At 44.4% G+C, this 18,767-nt stretch overlaps 1 protein-coding gene across 3 annotated transcripts in view; it reads right to left on the minus strand.

Moving 5' to 3' along the window:
• Positions 1-5,580: 5,580 nt before the first annotated feature.
• The window catches only part of DLGAP1 (DLG associated protein 1), a 325,501-nt gene continuing 312,314 nt past the window's right edge, over positions 5,581-18,767 (minus strand). For 2 of the 3 annotated variants that reach the window (XM_032602889.1, XM_032602891.1), the window contains exons 8-10: positions 12,919-13,010; positions 8,539-8,691; positions 5,581-5,790 (exon numbers count right to left, since the gene is read on the minus strand). In XM_032602889.1, coding sequence (XP_032458780.1) covers positions 5,581-5,790; positions 8,539-8,691; positions 12,919-13,010 — 455 coding nt within the window. Of the gene's footprint in view, positions 5,791-8,190; positions 8,692-12,918; positions 13,011-18,767 lie in introns of those variants that run through there. The other variant, XM_032602890.1, reaches the window with a different exon arrangement.

Here is an 18,767-nt window from a genome sequence, read left to right on the forward strand (position 1 = left end):
TTATGGGTGTAGACCTCAGAAGGCTAGCTATGCAGGAATGTTTTCTGTTTCCAGAGCATTGGTCTTCAGACGTAGTGAAAGCACCAGGATTTAAGACTACAAAACCCGTAATTGTTTGTAACCTCCTCATACTAGACTCAATAGAAAGAATGCATTTTCCCTCTTTATATCACAAGGGAAAACTAAGACTCTATTTGCTTCCCCCTTCCTCCTTTCCCAAGTGAAAAAGAGAGTTTTTCTTTTCTTCCTTTGGCTGCTTTGGGTCTTCATTGCTGCAGGCAGGCTTTCTCTAGTTGCAGCGAGCGGGGGCTACTCTTTGTTGCGGTGCATGGCTTCTCATTGCCGTGGTTTCTCTTGTTGCAGAGCACGGGCTCTAGGCACGCAGGCTTCAGTAGTTGTGGCTCACGGGCTCTAGAGTGCAGGCTCAGTAGTTGTGGTGCACGGGCTTAGTTGCTCTGCGGCGTGTGGGATCTTCCTGGACCAGGGATCGAACCTGTGTCCCCTGCGTTGGCAGGTGGATTCTTAACCACTGTGCCACCAGGGAAGTCCAAGGAGAGTTTTTCTATGGAAGAATCTCTTTATTGAGGTCTCTATAGAAGCTCCCTCGTGACACTGATTTACCTATCGAGTAATTCGGAAAGAGGACATTAGCATCTACTTCTCCCTGAAGGCAGACTAGAAGTGTGAAGCAGAAGAATGGCATTTTTTTCATCTGTTCTAGTGAAAACATTTGATGAACAGCAACAGTTCAATCAGCTACATGGCAGACTTTGACTTTTGGTGGGTTTTTTTTTTTTTTTTTTTTTTGCCGTATCCGGGCCTCTTACAGTTGTGGCCTCTCCCGTTGCGGAGCACAGGCTCCGGACGCGCAGGCTCAGCGGCCATGGCTCACGGGCCCAGCCGCCCCTCGGCATGTGGGATCTTCCCGGACCGGGGCACGAACCCGTGTGCCCTGCATCGTCAGGCGGACTCTCAACCACTGCGCCACCAGGGAAGCCCCCCTGTGGTTTTCTGATGATGCCTCCCTGGGCCAGCAGGAAGCCCAGACAGGGAAGAGCACACTATTTCCTCTCTCTGCTTCAGGGGAAATGAGTGACTTGCAGAGGAATTTAAGACCTATTCTGTAAACTTAGTAAATGCGTTAGGACCAGAGAGAGTTTTCAGCCTGGGCCACTAGTTTCTGTTTGCAAAAGGAGTTAATCTGATCTTAGTTTAGTAGCTGAAAGTTAAACAGCCTATTGAACAAACCCCAGGTGGATTTCGGTACCCTTTGGTAACAGTGGCATACGAGAATGAACACATTCAGACAGTAGGATTTTCCATGTGTCATTTATTTAAACCAAAATCAGTTTATATTTTCAAGGGTGTGGATTTCAAAGATACAAAAAGAAATTCAAACCATTTTGTTCAATATCTATAAAAAATGAAATTACATCTTGCTGTGGGTGGGGCGGGAGTGGACCCTGTAACATGGGAAATTGCTTCACTGAAATTCAAATTTCTGTGTGCAAAAACTAACTCATTTTGTTTTAGGATTGGCTGAAATGTTTAAGGAGCCCCGATAAAATATAAGAATTAATTTGCTGAAAGTCAAGAAGTATAATCACAGTTCACACTACGTGAACGGTCAGTGCATGAGCCAAAGTAATGAGACCTTTGCAACCTTGCCTGCGTCCGGCCACTTGATCATTGCTCTTTGGAAGCACTTTCAAAAGTACATTGTGTTATTTTGGTGACTGGCACAGGTCTCGCTTATGTATAAAAATCGGACAAAGTGGCTTATCTGCTTAACAGTTTCCAAGTTTGTTGCATATAGATGTATGGCTTTGCCCAAGAACTTGGTGGGAGGAAGTATTGTGGACACAGGTCTCAGGGTTGTGGCATTTTCAGATCAGTGTAAGTCCACTGTATAAAGTGTTTTAATTTACTTTTTTGTTGTTTTTGGTGAGTCTGTATTTTTGTGTATAAAGTAAGGCTTACAAATATGACCTAGATGAAAACCAGGGGAAATTGACAGTGGCAATTACCAATTCTAAATGTGAGAAGAACGATAAAGACCTCACTGAAGACAAAGCTGAACGCAGGCTTGGATTTTGGACTCAAATCTGTCACTTAATAATTGTGCCATGCTGGGCGAGTGACCGAACCTCAGGGAGCAGTTTTTCAGTACTGTGAGGATGAAATGAAAACCACAATGCATTATTCTGATTTTCCCTACCCCAGGGAACTGTGTAGGAAACAAAAGTGATGAAATGTTTTGAAAGAAATCCACGTGGGTAAAAATCTATACAGATTTGAACATGTTTGAGAAGCTAATAACATCTTTCATAAAACATACAGCTCCTGACCTGAAACTTTCAGATGCGTGTAATTATCACAGTAAGAGGACTTTTAGTTTTTGGTACTTAAAGCCCTTCCATAGGGTGCAAGGTCTACCCACCAGCTCACCTGGACTAGTACGTGTGTCGTTACAATGAAAGTCACAATGATATGCTTCTTGACTGCTTAATTATTCACCCCCCCCCAAAGGCAATTACTTATCTTTTAGAAGAAGTAGGACTCTGTAGTGAAAACACACAGACCTGAAAGCAGTGCATTAAGTATTTTATTAATTTCTTTATACATTATGGGAAACATTCATCTATTTACAATTTTTTTTTTGTCCACACACAGTCTAGGTAGATAAGCCTATGAAATTCCAATTCATAAAGCCATAAAAATGTTCCCCACCCCTCCATCTGAAGGCTTTCAAATGAATCTTTTTTTTTTTCCAAACCAAAATAATTTTTAAAAATTACATTTGGGAATTCAGATATGCTAGTGATTTACATTCCAGTTATTTAAAATATGCATCTAGACAGGTTTTAAAAAAGAAATGGTAAATTCACAAGGATAAGGCTTAAATTAAAGTGGGAAAGCACAGTAAAACATTAAGGAAACATCTATAAATAACAGAAATATAGTACAAATAAATTAGTTCTATTTACCATTTCAAATATTAAAAATCTTTAATCCATTTCTTCATCTCTCTTTACAAAAAGGTTATGTGAGTTGTATGGAAACATCTGCAAAAAATATAATAAATACTTAATTTCTTTGAACGTTTTTTGATGTGGGAGACAAACTTCTTTTGTAATCCCCCCTCCCCAAGAAAATGCCCAAACACCTTTATACCAAAGTTAAACAAAATAAGTAATTTTTCAGGGTACATACATTTTCCAATATGAACTAAAAAACATTTCTACAAATTACATCAGAAGAACAATGTGACAAAGGTTATGGTCATGGATGTCAGCTTAAGGGGGCAAGTGATTAACAGGCAGGTTTATGTGGGATCATGTCTTAACATCAATAATTAGCCTTCTATAAAGTGTTTGTACAATTGGTGTTTTCAAGGAAGGCAAAGGTCATGGTGCCTGGAGGCCTTCGGCTAAAAGATTTAAAATTCTTACCAAAAATAGCTTATGAATATACAAATACCGTTCACATAGACAAGATAAATAGGCCATCTCTTGTCTCTCTTTAAAATATCCTGGGCTAAACCAGTTTGCAAAGAAAATATTGTAGGATGATCTTGAATCGTATTAGAAATCTATTTCTTAATCCAAATCTTATCTCCACCTCAGGGTGCAGAGCTGTGGATGGGGACATCTGGTCTTCAAATGGGTGTGGCTTCCTTCACGTTAATCTGAGTTCCGAGTCACTGTCAGGGTTGAATGAGACCATAGGCTACCCAAGGTGGCAGTTGGCCTTACTTGATGCAAACTTTGTGTGACCTTCCCTGGCTGCTACAGAGTAAAGAAAAGGTGTATTCTTTTTAAAACCAGCAATACTTGAAGCTCAAATTCTCTGTCTGCTCCAATTTTATAAAGCACTCAAAGGTGCTTTGTTCACCCTAGTTAAAAGTTGGTTGGTTGGTTTTTAAATGTTAGTAGCCCTTGTCTTGTAAACCACAGCAGTAAACATTTGTGCCCTGTTTATAAAGATAGCTCAAAGCATCAATGGCTCTGAGAGGTAGCGAATTCTCTAGTGGTTTTAGAATATGTCCATGAAAATAGTTGTTGCCAGAACCCATCACCTCTCTTAATTGCTTAAATAAAATTAAATTAGCACCTGGCTATGAGAGTTTTTTTTTTTTTTTTAAAAAGCATCTCTGGTGCAAGAGTATTTGATGTATGTTTTTAAAATCTTTCATTTTTCAATGGTAATTTCTAACGCTTTAGGGAGCTGGATAAAACGCTAGTGATCATTTAAGATCACCTCATTCTAAGTGCTTAAACTGCTACGAGTAAGGGCATTTAAAGATAACTTGAGCTGGATGCAAAAGTCATACTGGCCATCCATCAGGACTAAAAACGGAAATCAACATTCTCTGCCAAAAGCCTGGGTTTCTTTCAGTGTTTAGGAATCATGACACTGTCCCCCTCCATGTGGCCTCTGAACCTCACAGGTCAAATTTCTTCTCTCTCTACCTGGGACCTCAAGACAAGTGGCCGCTCTTTGGAACGAGGCAGCATGTCTACTGGACAGAAAGCTTATTTTACCGGTTTGACACAGGACAAAATCCTTATTCGGGGGTGTGTTAGGACTGTGGAGCAGTGAGAAAAGACTGATGAAGACAGACGTCTGCCGTATGAACTACTGGGTTAAAAGAGACGGATGTGTAGCATTCCAAGGGGATGCTAGGAAAATCCCAACTTTTCGCAGAAAGCAGCCCGGCTGCCATGTACAGCACTCCGTAAGCAGAGATGTACTTAGCTCTGTGTAATTAGGTAGGCCCCCAGGATGGACATTAACAAATTAATAGAACCAACACTTTCCCCTAAAGACCCCACCACCACCATCACAACAATATAATATACATAGTACAAGAAAAGCTGATAAAACACTTCAGGTGTAACTTTTCTTAAGAATAGGACAAAAAAAAAATCCCTTATGTAGTCTTTTAAACTAGCAGTGCTTCCTTTGTCTTGCCTTGCCTATCTTCATTTTATTGCCTTTCAGAATAGATGGATATCCCTGAAAGATCGGATTGACAATCTTCTGCCGATTGAGACATCTGAAGCAGTGACTGATGACACAAGAGTGAGGCAGTTTTGCAGCTGTGAGCGACGCAGGTACCCCCGGCACCCGCAGGGTTTGCTTCTCTTTCCCCCACTCCGCATCCTGGTCCCCCGCCCCCCAGCCCCTCTGCGTCCCCTCTCGGTGTGTCACTTCCCGACTCCGGTGACAGGGTGTGTGATTTCTGAGGTTGGAAATCAAGTGTTCCATCTGCTTGCCCAAATAGGAAGCGTGTCGGGGAAATCAGGGGGATCGGAGCCCTAGTTTCCTAGTTTCTTTCGGGTGGAAGTCCGCGAGGTCCCGAGGGGACCACCCACCTCGGGACTCCCCCACCCCGGGATCCTGGATTTCTGAGATACCCTATGGTTCGATATTGCTGGAATCTAAGGACAGACAAGCTCGAGAGAACGGAGGATGGCGGGTGACCTAGAGGGGCCGCGTCTACACGGGTGGGCGGGCCAAGAAGGCGAAGGGCGGGCGCCGGGGAGGAGGCGGCCGGGGGCGCGGCGGCCGGGGGCCTCAGAGCCGGGTCTGCGCCTCGGGGATGTAGATCTCGATGCTCTCGGCGCTCTCGGTGGCCGAGTTCTGGCGGACGGACGCGGCGCGCTTGGCGGCCATCAGGCGCTTGCGGGCCTCCTGGCGCTGCGAGCTCTCCAGCGAGCGCTCCCGGATCAGCGGCGCGGGGCCCTTCGCCGGCTTCTTGGGCACTGGAGGAGGGGCCCTTCGCTCCTGATCAAAGCAGAAGGTTCAGGACATTACACAGCTTCTCAGGACAAGCTTGGGAAAAACTGGGATAGGTCAGTAGTTAGCACACTTTTTTTTTTTTTTTAAGCCTAAGGGTGGTTAGGTTAGTTCTGATCTGCACACTGTATATATATATATATTTACATGTATAGATATGTATATATTTTTTCTTCATTATTCTGGCTTGCGTATTCAAAAGATGCAGGGGGAAAAAAATACCGGTAAGTTTAAGGCCAAGGGTAAAGCTGGATGGCAGAACTAGGTCTCTCCAAGGGAAGGATGTGGGTATTTAAAATGCCCCCCGCCTGCTGAAAGGCTGCGGCTCCCAGCACGTTTACTGCGGTTTTTCTCTGGAGGCTCCAGACTGTGCTGGGTGCCAGAGATGGGAAAGGGTGGCAGCGGTCGCCTCTTAGAACTCTGCATCCCCCTAAGGAGGGAGGCGGAGGGTGCGAGCTCGGTTCAGAGTTTAAAAACATCCCTGCCCTCTCCTTGGGCCCACCCAAACGTAAACAGCCAAACGAGGAAGAAGATTGTAAGCCTGGTTCCTTTAGCTTTGCTGATGCCACAGTGAGTTACACCCGTTTGCACGTCACACACAAACACACAGCAATGTACTGGGCAGGGTCACCCTGGAGGGAGGACTTGGACAGTTCCTTACCCTCCCGGGTAGTGGAGTCAGCTCCTAAAACATCCTGCTGGACCGTCACGCCTTAGGGATCTCGGGGCGACTGTGGCGGCCCAGAGGGCAATTCCATCACAGGGACAGACACTGTGCCATGAAAATTGAACACAAGACTGAAAGAGTTCATCCCCCTAGCAGCAGCAAACTAGAAAACGGGTGGCTATTTTTAAATGTCGTTGCAAAAACGAAAGCCATTCATCACTTGGGCTGGAAAAAGAAGTACAGTGGGAAAGAAGGGAATCTAAACCACAAAGGATTTTTAGGAAAAAGATGGTGAGTTTTCAGGCTGCACAAAGGTCCACGTGAATCTGATGATTTCATTTTTTAATAAAATACCCTAATTCTCATAAAACTAAATGTGAAAAGTATCTTAAATTAGGGATTCCATGATTCTCCAAAGGGCATTCTCTGTGTTCCTCCTTGCTTGCCTGGGTGAAGCACCTAGTTAACGTACTGCACTGGAGTTGCCCGCCGGCTGTTTAAGGTGGCGTCTTGTGTGGATAAAAAAGGAAAGCACAGAGCGCAAACCATATTCCACCAACTCTGATTGTCTCGTTCATTGTTTCCCTTCCAGTTCATGGGGTGATGCAAAGCTCTGATCACAGACAACGTGCATGAAGATTTAGACATCAAGTTAACTAATGATTTACTGTGTCAATAGGTCACATATATCAATTCTTAGCTTCACTCCTTTTGGACGTTTAAAATCTTCATTGTTGGGTAACTCAGTCGATATTTTTGAAAGTATGAATGTTGGAAACTTTTTAGTCATATTTTCCTTTCCTTGCACATTTTATTTTTTAACTATAATTTTTAAAAATCCACGAGTGAGAAATTAGATGGATCAGCTCTAGAAATTCAGTTACCAGTATGTGTGTACATCTGTAGTGTTTTCTTAAAGTCAGACCAATTTAAAAGCTTACGTAGCAGACAGTTTTAAACCCAGATTAAAGAAAACTAGATTGAGTGCAAATGTTTGGCTCCCCCAGTGAGAGGCCACACAGACATCAATGGTACTTTGATGCTTCGCACCAAAACCCCACAGGTGGATGGTGACAGAATTAGAGATGAGGGACAGTGATGAGAGCGGTGGCCCCTTTGATTATGCACCGGCTGTTGGCACTGGATTTCTCCTGGGAGCCCATGGACTCCAAGAACCCTGGTATTATAATGGGCAGCAGCAGAATGGATTGGACTGCTGCTTGCTCTCTGATAGGTGCAGGGATCAGGAAAGGGCGTCACAAGTATAGCTGTGCCTAATATTTAGAAGTTGAATCTCTCGGGAACATCTGACCTCAGGCCATAGGAAAGCAAAGGGTTAAAAAAGTCATGCATGCCTGGCCAGCCTAGGGAGGTGGACATTGGATACCTGGGCAAGCCTGGTGGACCCGCCATAATCAAATGTGAAAATTGCCATTTATTAATTCAAGTTAAAGAATCTGAGTCTTTACTTCTAAGCTCTCGCATGAGGAACCCAGTGGGCGATATTCCCCAAGGCAAATCAACCAATAGTAAAACTCTTAAAAAATCCCAACATTTATGATTACTGTGAAACTTTACGGTGTGTATATTTTTACACTTGAACAACAGTGGTTTCTTCATTACTGTATTTATGAAATGATTATCAAAGTCGGTTAGTTTGCAGGGCTTCCTATTTTCTCGGAAACACATTCTAGGGGTGTAAGGAAGTTGAACTCTTGCTGTATGTAGTCATGCGCTGAAGATGTCATTTATTTTAGTTTAAAAAGCAAAATGGAGGCAGTCCCTTCCAGTGACTAAAACGGTTTAACTTAAAGTTTAATTAACAAAAAAAGCTACATTCCCATTTTCCAATTCACAGAGACAGGTTTTTCTTTAAAAATATGCCTGAAACATATTACAGATAATATCCCAAATGATTACTATGTAAACATTGTCATTACAATGAAATTAATATGATATCAGCTCCATTTCACATTGTAAACAGCAAGACTGAAAGCAGAAGCCTATTTAGACTGTCCAGTGTTTGTGCAGGTTTTTAAATGAACCATACAAAATCTACATTGTTCTACCTTCTTGTCAAGAGGATCCATCTGTTTCCAATTATTGGCCTTTAACTGATGAAGTTCATCAAATTTCATACTAATATTTTCTATGGACAACTGCAGCATGTCCCAGAACCCCGCCAAATCCTGGGAGGTGGGCCTTGGATGAGCGTTGGGATTCTGTACAAGAGAAAGAAAAACATTCACGCTTTAGAGGTGATGATCTAGGACAACAAGCACAGGACCAAGGTGGCCTTTTCAAATATTTCAAATAACGCAAGGAGGATGAGTTCCTTTTGGTTTTCAGATAGGAGAAAAAAGTGAGGCTATCGATGGCCCTTTTATTTATTTATTTTATATTTTATATGTATATATGTCTTATATACATATTCACCTTTATTAAGGAATAGTTGACCAAATTGCAAACTATTTAGAGCGTACAACGTGATGATCTGATATATACACACATTGTGAAAGGACTCCCCGTCGAGTTAAGTAACACATCATCACCTCATGTATTTATCTTTGTGTGTGTGTGAGAACATATATGTTCTACTCTCTTGGCGAAGCCCAGTTATACAATACACTGTTATCAACTATGGTCACCATGTTCTAATTAGATCTTCAGACCTTATTCATTTGATAGCTGAAAATCTGTACCATGTTACCAACCTCTCCCTGTTTCCCCCACACCCAAGCCCCTGGCAACCACGTTTATACTCTCTCTGAGTTTGGTTTTTAAAAAAAGATTCTACTGCAAATGGTAAGTTTATACACTCATCTTATACACATTGGAGTCAGTGATTCTCAACGTCAAAGTAAAATTCTTCTTTTGTTAATATAACATCCTTCAGTACGCTATGGCAGGGAGTCTACAAACATTTGAAAAATCCCAGAATGTATGATCTATGACAAGATGCATTTAAAGCTATATTTAAAGGAAAATACCTTCTTGCAAAAAAAAAAAAATACAGTGTGTTGGTGCTAGAGTCAGTATTCAACTCCATGCCATCCAACATACTCAGAGAACATATAAGGAATCTAAAGTAAGGTTCATTTTAATACTCACGTTGAGTGAAAATACTAGGGCAAACAAGTGATAATAAGTAATAAAAGAACTGGATTTTCAAACTACTGTGTGTTTAACAATTAAGATATCTCTAATGTAGGAAGTCACGTTATCATATAAGTACTTGGACAAAATCATTTGGAAACGAATTAGTTTTAAATTGACCGTAACGTAACTCGGCAAATGTGAGAACACTTGTCTATACGCACACGTAGATGCCTGCAGTGACCCATTTGCTAGATAATATTAAACATTCTTTGGTTTGTGGATTGACTTTCTTTGCCCTCGTTCACATATCCCTGACAAGTACTAGAAAGTATGAACCACTCATTTATATGGTCTGAGACAGAAAAAACAACTAAAGACTGAAGGTGTTGTGTTCATCGCTGGTTACTACCTGCAACAGTAGCTGAAGGCATTCATGGGCAGATAGGTGGGACTCCCATTTGCCAAAAGTTTCTAGCAGGGGTCCGTTTTGGTTACCTCTGGGAATCTGGGCAATTGGAAAGACTGACGTCTCATGCCGTATAATAACTGGAGGCCAGTTTGTACTTTTAAAACCAGCCCTATGAAAATATCATCAGAATTTCAGGAAGCTCAAGGTTGGTGACCATCAAAGTTAGTAAGTTGGAAAGAACGTTTTAGCCCTTTCATGGACTAGCGTTATTGGTCTGGCTTCAAAATAAATACAAGTAAAGAATATATTTATAAACTTACACTTTTAAAACTACCCATAGATCATTGGAATAAGTTAAGTTCTAAAATTTGTAAGTATTTGGGTCAGTGTTAAACTCTATTCTAATGACATCTGAATTCACAAGAGGGTTTCTCTGTAGTACTTTGATCTAGTAAACTAAAAAGAAAGTTTCTTAATATCTAGGTTCAGAATAGACAGATAATAGCTTTGACAAAGTACTTGTCAAATGGAGTTTTATGATCTCGCAATATATTTCCTTATCTTATTGGTAACTAAAAGCTGAATTGCTCACACTTTGAAGTTCACCAAAATCTTTTAGGTCACAAGCTCCGTTGGTTAAACTGTTTTAGTGCATCAGTCGATGAAACGATAGAGGTCGTTTAACTCTGTAACACGGGTAATTTGTTCCTTTCCCACCAAGACTCTCTTTGCTGCCACAGCATCCAGGGGATGGATGGGGAAGCAGAGGGAAAGAGCCTGGGTGCTCAGCCAGTCTCCGAATCAGAGGCTCCTGTGACACCCCAGCACAGAAGGAGATACACGACCCGCTTGAGTATGAACCAGGCCACTTGGAGGTCAGAGGTGGTAGAGGTTGAGAAGGATACGGCGGGCCAGGTCCCTGGGTTGACTTTTGTTGCCATCCATTTATTCTATGCCCGAGAGTCAAGTCGGAGACAAGGTGCAAGTGTTTTCAGGTGTCCTCCTCAGAGTAAGAACTCAAGCAAGCAGAGCTGGGCCTGGTGTGACCAATCTCAGTGCTGCTTTAATGCAGCTTTGTAGACCTAAGTGGTGGCATCACCAGGCCACCGTGCTTCCTGCTGCAGAGGAGATGGAGCTGAGCCAGCAGGGTGAGGAGGGGACTCAGATCCTGGGGGGCCTTTACAGGGATTGAAGTCGAACACACTGGGATCTGAACCTTGGCTCTGCCTCTTACCACGCAGCCCTGGCAAGTCACTGAGCTCTTGCAGGCCCATTTTCCTCAACTGTAGAACCGTCATAAAAATAATGTCACTATATTCTCCAGACCGTTGCTTTGAGGATCTAACCAGATCATAAACTTAAAAGCTCTGAGGACACAGTGCGCTTCTGCTCCTGCTTCTATAATTCTTTTCAAAGGTGTGCTGGGTTTGCCCTGTAGCGTGTACTTATGGGCCTCCGCCTGTGTCTTTTGGCCAGTTTGAGAAATATGGCTTTATATGAACTTTTTTACATAGGATTCTTTACAAGAGCAAAGAATCATATTAATTAAGATCTGTGGGGCTTCCCTGGTGGCGCAGTGGTTAAGAGTCCGCCTGCCGATGCAGGGCACTCGGGTTCGTGCCCCGGTCCGGGAGGATCCCACGTGCCGCGGAGCGGCTGGGCCCGTGAGCCATGGCCACTGAGCCTGCGCGTCCGGAGCCTGTGCTCCGCAATGGGAGAGGCCACAACAGTGAGAGGCCCGCGTACCGCGAAAAGAAAAAAAAAGATCTGTGACACATCCGCAAGTTTACGGATTAGCAGGAATTCTGTACCTTGCACGTAGTGAAGCTCAATAAGATATTGGTTGAATCACTTATCAATACATCTACTAATATATATTATCTCATAATTCAGAATAGAATTTCTGAGACGCTGAAAGAAGGGTCAGGTGATTTTTGCTGAGGGAGGAGAAAACAAACTATAGATGTCGGGGGTGGGGGTGAGGAGGAAGGAAAGGATAGCCCCAAGGGGAGGGTTCAAAAAGAAAAGCCTGGTGAAGAGAGACGGAGAGCACCAACTTTTGCCGGGTTTATATCTGCTCTTGGTTGAGCCCTGTCTAGATAAATTCCTTTCAGTCTGTATTTGTCCTTGTTAACAAGATGTGGTTAGAACTCTAAAATCATAGTCTGGGTCAATCAGATTGCAAATGATTCATGCTTCTAACCTTCCAGGAGATAAACTAGTTGCTTTTCATTTTCTTTATTTAGATCCAACTTGATCATTAATTGACCAATAAAAGCTATGTTTGTGGAATGACACTTGTAGAGACGGTAGCATTTAAAAAAAATTCTGTGAGAAAGCTCTTGCCCTTGTATTTTGCTGGCAATTTTTAAAAAATGTTGTTGATGCTAGTATTAGTTTTGTCTCTTTGTCCTGGTTTATTTTGTTTCTGTATGTCCAAGAAGGATGAATGATTCATTGGTCTCAGGGAGATCAAATCTATACTTTATGACACCTTCCACTTCTGATTCTTGAATTAAAACAGAGAACTCTGATAAGAAAATAAGCCCTGATGGCTATTTCAGAAAGAAACTCATTATCGAAAATGATTTTTTTGCTGTAATATTATTTTTTACGTATCAGTCTGCTCCATAGTTTGGTAAGAATAATGAAATCAGAAGGCCAGGAGAATGGAAAGTTGTCAGTTACCGAACAAAAAAGGGGAGGGGAATGGAGTTTTAACCTGATTGGATTCTTTCTTCAAAGATTACTTAAGTATAACATAAATATTTTTAATTTTAAGAAAAGCAGGAAATATATGATTCATCAGAAAACTCTCTATTCCAGGTAAGAGAGTCCGATGGGCTGTGACTTGGTTCTACTTTAGCTGGACCGGTCTTGACAACAGGTTCTTCTCGTGGTACTAGCAGGGAAAATGGTAGTGATGGGTAAGGATACCTACCAGGTTTTCTTCACACAGTTCTCTGAACTGGTAGAATTTCTGGGCCATAAGAAGTTGGGCACTGCCAACTGCAGTTCGGATTTTCCCTAGAACTGAAAAAAGCAAACAGACAAGAAGTTTACACGTGACGTCTCATTGCTGAGACTTAGTCTGGTAAAGCAAAGAGGAAGTTATGCTGTAGTAATTAGGGAAAACGATATGCACACCGCACGCGCGCACACGTACACAGCCCGGTCGTGGCCGTTGCTCTGCGGTCTATGGAACAGACGCTCCTGGGTTAAAGAAGAAAACCAACTTGGAGAAAAACACATGCTCATCATGCATCTTTCTGAGGAATAACGGAGTTTTCCATCACAGCCCTGGATGTTACCAGGAAAGGAGGCAAATAGTTTTGCTTTTTTTTCCCTTTTACTGCAAGGATGAATTTCAAGTGTTTGCCAGTACAGTTATGGATTTATTTGTGTCAGCAGTCATGGTCTGCTAGCTTGTTTTTCTAATCCGAGTTCAAACACAAGAAAAGCAGCCCTAATTTGGAGCGGGGAATCTCGTGGCACTCACCATATCCCATCCATAGCCTTCATTAATTTTCCGGAGTTCAGCCACTGGTACTGTCAGGAAAGAGCCATGGCCAGTTGCAAGATTGTCTAAGGAGTGAACATTGTCAGCCCGTTGCCTAGGGGACGCCAGCACTGCCCCTGCTTTTCCACTCCACAGACCAACGTTATTGTTCATAGAGGTTTAATTCCCTGTGCACTGTGCTGAAAATCCTCCCTTTGCAAGCTACTTCTTGCCTCCGGTGCAGTCGAAGGGGAGAACCTTTCAGCGCATGGGCGAGCTGAGCAGAAAGGAGCCTCTGCCCCAGCATCCCGAGCATCCCGAGCTCCGTGTTATCCCAGAGACGCTCCCTACGCCGGTGGGGCCCGGGCTGCTGCGCGGCTGGAGCCCGGCCACCCGGCACTGGGCACCGGGCAGGAAGGAAGAGGAGACGGCGCCCACAGAGAAAGCCAGAGCGGGAGAGCCTCCGAGGGGGGCTTGCCCGCTTGGAGATCTTCACAGGGAGAGATTTTATGGGACTGAAGCAACGTTTTTGCTGCTGTAGTTTTGTTCTGAATTTACCGAGCCTGAGACTCGGAGTGGAATTAGATCTCCCTTTCTTGACCACATTCCCCACAAAGACTGAGAAGACAACGAAAAGCAACTTCATTTTGGGGTTTCTAGTCACCTGCTCCTCTGTTTAAGGCTGCCAGGCTGGATAACGATTTCGGCTGCCCACCCCCTGGGCACTACCCAAATATTTCAGCCTTCCCGCACATGTGACCAGGGCATCTCTGAACTCTAGAAGTCACCAGTCACACCAGAGCTGAAGTGCAGAGGTTACCCCCCCAGGGATAGCGGAGGTCCCCCTTGAGAGCCACCAGGCAGCACATTTTCAGGCCCAGGAGTTGACATTTTTTTCAATCTGTTTGTAAAATCTTTGGGGATGATTACCTTTTCCTCTTTAACAGATCAATCACTTGTGTGAGGTCTCCCTCCTTTTCTCAACACCCCGAAGCAGAAAACACAGCACAGGGCACCACAGAAGTTAAGAGTACTGGCCCTGACTGGCCAAGGATCCTTGCTGGAACACTTCCTAGCCACTGCCCTGGACAAGTCACCTAATCTCTGTTTTCTTATATATAAAATGGGGCTAAGGGTACCTACTTACTGGCAGGGTTGTTGTGAAGGTTAAAAGTGGCAATGTGGGGGCTTCCCTGGTGGCGCAGTGGTTGAGAGTCCGCCTGCCGATGCGGGGGACGCGGGTTTGTGCCCCGGTCCGGGAAGATCCCACGTGCCACGGAGCGGCTGGGCCCGTGAGCCATGGCCGCTGAGCCGGCGCATCCGGAGCCTGTGCTCGGCAACGGGAGAGGCCGCAGCAGTGAGAGGCCCGCGAACCGCAAAAAAAAAAAAAAAAAGCGGCAATGTGTGTGAATTGCTTAGGACTGGATCTGATTATACAGCAAGTGCTCAATAAACGTTTATTATTGAGGACCAGGACTCCACACTTCCACTGTGGGTGTGCGACTGTGGGCCCCACACTTGCTCTGCCCAGAAGAGAAGAGAAAAAAAAAAAAAAGTCTGGATTATTCATAGGCAACCAGTATCCTTGGTTGTCTGGGACAGGTATGCGCTTTGGAGGACCTGTCCCAGATCAGAGACAGATCGGAAGGGGCACTTCCTAAGTGAACACATGACTTTAGGCAAACTCTGAGGTTTCTGGAAACCTCTCTGAATGATCTTGCTGAAGGGCAGGACTGTGACACCAGCAAATCTCAGAATGATTCCTGAAAGCTTAGAACTAGAACCCAGGTCTCCAGTTGGCTGCCTGGGATTGTACAGCTCCTGGGGACTGTGAGAGAAACTTGAGGTATCCGGATACACCTCAACAGTTTGAGCTAATGGCTCTCAATGACACCCAGATACCTAAGCTCTGTAATGGACCGCATAACAAGATGAGCTGAATAAGACAGCGATTCTCAAATGAGGGGAAAGCACTGCTGTAAACAGTCATTTGGGCAACACCCACCATGTAGGTAGGGGCTAACTCGGATGTCTTCTTGGAAGTCAAGCAAGGGACATCTTCACTCAGCATGGTCTGGTGAGAGCGAAAACGCCGGGAATAGAGTCGGGGCCGTTCTGTTTTTCAGGTTTTTACCATCACGTTCCTTGAATGGAAATTCCCTGCTGGCTCCAGGATTACTTGCATTTCTAGTGTCTGAGAGATGACCTTTCCTAGGCCCAGGGTGGGGAGATGAGGATTTGTCTCCATGAACCAGGAGGTCTGGGACAATCAGACGATTACCCCTACTTCCTTGTCCTCCACGTTTTCTTTTCCAGAGAACTAAAAACTCACTTTGATCTTAAGAAAGCTCTAATAAAGTTTTTTTTAGTTTAGTTTTTCCATTAGACACTCACTTGGTGGGTGAAATAACTCTTTTCTTCTGAAGGTAAAATTCATATTTGTTACATAGGCTTTGAGGAGGTAAAAAAACAAAGTAAATGGTAAACTCCAATGGAAGTAAAAAGTAGAAAAAAAAAAAGGCTGAATGTTGGTAAAGAAATGAGATAAAGGGCTTCCCTGGTGGCCCAGTGGTTAAGTGCTGATTCAGGGGACACGGGTTTGAGCCATGGTCCGGGAAGATCCCACGTGCTGCAGAGCAACTAAGCCCGTGCGCCACAACTACTGAGCCTGCGCTCTAGAGCCCGCGAGCCACAGCTACTGAGCCCATGTGCTGCAACTACTGAAGCCCACATGCCTAGAGCCCATGCTCCAGAACAAGAGAAGCCACCGCAATGAAAAGCCCGCGCACCACAACGAAGAGTAGCCCCCGCTTGCCACAACTAGAGAAAAGCCCACGCGCAGCAACAAAGACCCAGCTCAGCCAAAAATAAATAAATAATTAATTAATATTTGGAAAAAAAAGAAATGAGATTAAGAAGAAAGAAGAATCTGAATGTCATCTTTTTTTTTTTTTTCTTTTTTTGTGGTAGGTGGGCCTCTCACTGTGTGGCCTCTCCCATTGCGGAGCAGAGGCTCCGGACACGCAGGCTCAGCGGCCATGGTTCGCGGGCCCAGCCGCTCTGCGGCATGTGGGATCTTCCCGGACCGGGGCACAAACCCGTGTCCCTTGCATCAGCAGACGGACTCTCAGCCACTGCGCCACCAGGGAAGCCCTAAATGTCATTTTGAAACTAAGATGTTCCATACCAGCCTTCAGCAGGGTGGAAAGAAAAGTACTGCTCTCAGGGATGCTAGGAAAAGAAGGATAAGGGAGCAAGCGTAAATGAGATATTCAGGCTGCCTATATAACAGCCCAACCTGGTGAAAGAAAGTTCCAGAAGAGGCCTAGGTACAGGACATCTTCCCAAGGTGTTAGCCTTGCATCTCACTATTTTACTGTACGTGGTGGCAATTAACTTCGCAGGGGCTGGGTTGGCCCTCAAAGGCAAGGCCAAAAATGTCAAAGGAGCCTGAAAGGACTTGTGGGATCTACACAAAAGCTGGTGCAGGGACAGTCCCTGTGGGTTCTGGGAATTCACTCAGTTACTCAGCAAATATTGAATAAGGGCATACGATGTGCCAGGCTGTGCTGCATGGATGTGACACGGTGATGAGGACAAAATCTTGCCCTTGTGGATTCCATTCTGGTGAGGGGACGTGGGGGAGATGGACGTCAGAAATACAAACATGGCTATACGTGTTTGGGATCTGCTGGGTCACTTGGATTGGGATGGATGGGAAGGAGTATGATTGGGCCAAAGGACAGTGAATTCTTTAAATGGTGATCAGAGAGTTTTCAGTTCTCTTGGTCTCTCTCCTTAAAAAAGGAAAATAAGCAAAGAACAACAACAACAAAAGTGGTTTGTGTTGGTATCCGTTGCAATATGAAATTGGCTCTGGACTAAACTGTTATAGCAATCATCATTTGAAAATGTCACTGTTTTTTATTTTGGAAAAAAGTTAAAATACATGAAAGTACAAAAAGGGCAAGGGAGCAAACATCCATGGATGTGCTCTCCCTCAAAGGATCAAATGTTAATTTTTTTCAAATTTGCTTCTGAACTTCTATTTCTTTCTTTTTTTCCCCTCTCTCCCTCTCCAGTGAAGGGAAGCCCTACGGACAAAGTATTTGTTCTCTACTTCTGTCCCCTCTCCCTCCCTCCCTAAAGGAAACCACTAGACCAGACAACAAACATCCCAGTCCCACCCCTGAGTTTATGAAGGTGTCTCCTTTGGTCCTAGAAAGGTGACAGCTAAGGGCCTTCTTTTTTTTTTTTTTTTTTTTTTTGTGGTACGCGGGCCTCTCACTGTTGTGGCCTCTCCCGTTGCGGAGCACAGGCTCCGGACGCGCAGGCTCAGCAGCCATGGCTCGCGGGCCCAGCCGCTCCGCGGCATGTGGGATCCTCCCAGACCGGGGCACGAACCCACGTCCCCTGCATCGGCAGGCGGACTCTCAACCACTGCGCCACCAGGGAAGCCCTAAGGGCCTTCTTGAGAGCAAAGGAGACTGTTAGATTGGGGTGACCCCTCTAGCACAGCTGAGACCCCACGGCCTAGAATGGGCGGTTTAAGGCTCTGTCCATCCAGGAGGAAGATGTGCCCCTGGGGTTTCCTTTAGTTGGTTTTTTCTCACACTCTGGTCCACACAGTCTTTCCAGATTGTTCCATCCAAATGTAGTTAATAGTTTTTACCATCCATTTCCCTTAGGGCCCATTCCCTGCCTCTTCCAGAATAATAATCTCTGCTGTGTCACCCCAGGCATGCCATTTAACCGTGATTTATCCCATCTATTTGTATCACATGTAATCACAGAATAGGCCTTGTCTTGCTTTGCCGCTCTTTGCATGTAGAGAACCCTGGTTTCCCTGCATGCCTGTAAGAACCCTGATGGTGAATTTTTTCAGGTTCCTTTCTCCCTTTCCTTTCCTCCCAGCTCCTGTGTTAGTCTATCCCTCAGTGGGACTGCAGAACAGCAACCCCAAACGCTGTTGAACTGAATTCCTTCTATGTAAGAAGTGGGCATCTCTTTATTAACTCCCCCACTTATAAGCCTAGAGACCTCTCATCCCACGATGAATGGGTGGCTCTGGGGGATCATAGCAGAGAGGACAAGGCCTGGATTAGTTCACCACACAAAGCCAGGAAGATCAGAAAGGCCATCACTGTTTGGTTTTTGCAAAAACCTGCCTATTTATATTACTATTACCTTGTATTTCAAAGCACTTTCACGTGCACATCTAATGGGATCCTCACAGGACCCCGTGGGGCAGGGCCAATGTCACCATTTTAGCTGAGAAAAGCTGGGCTCAA

Source organism: Phocoena sinus, chromosome 14 (assembly GCF_008692025.1).
Source record: "Phocoena sinus isolate mPhoSin1 chromosome 14, mPhoSin1.pri, whole genome shotgun sequence".
In the NCBI taxonomy this organism is placed as follows: Eukaryota; Metazoa; Chordata; class Mammalia; order Artiodactyla; family Phocoenidae; genus Phocoena; species Phocoena sinus.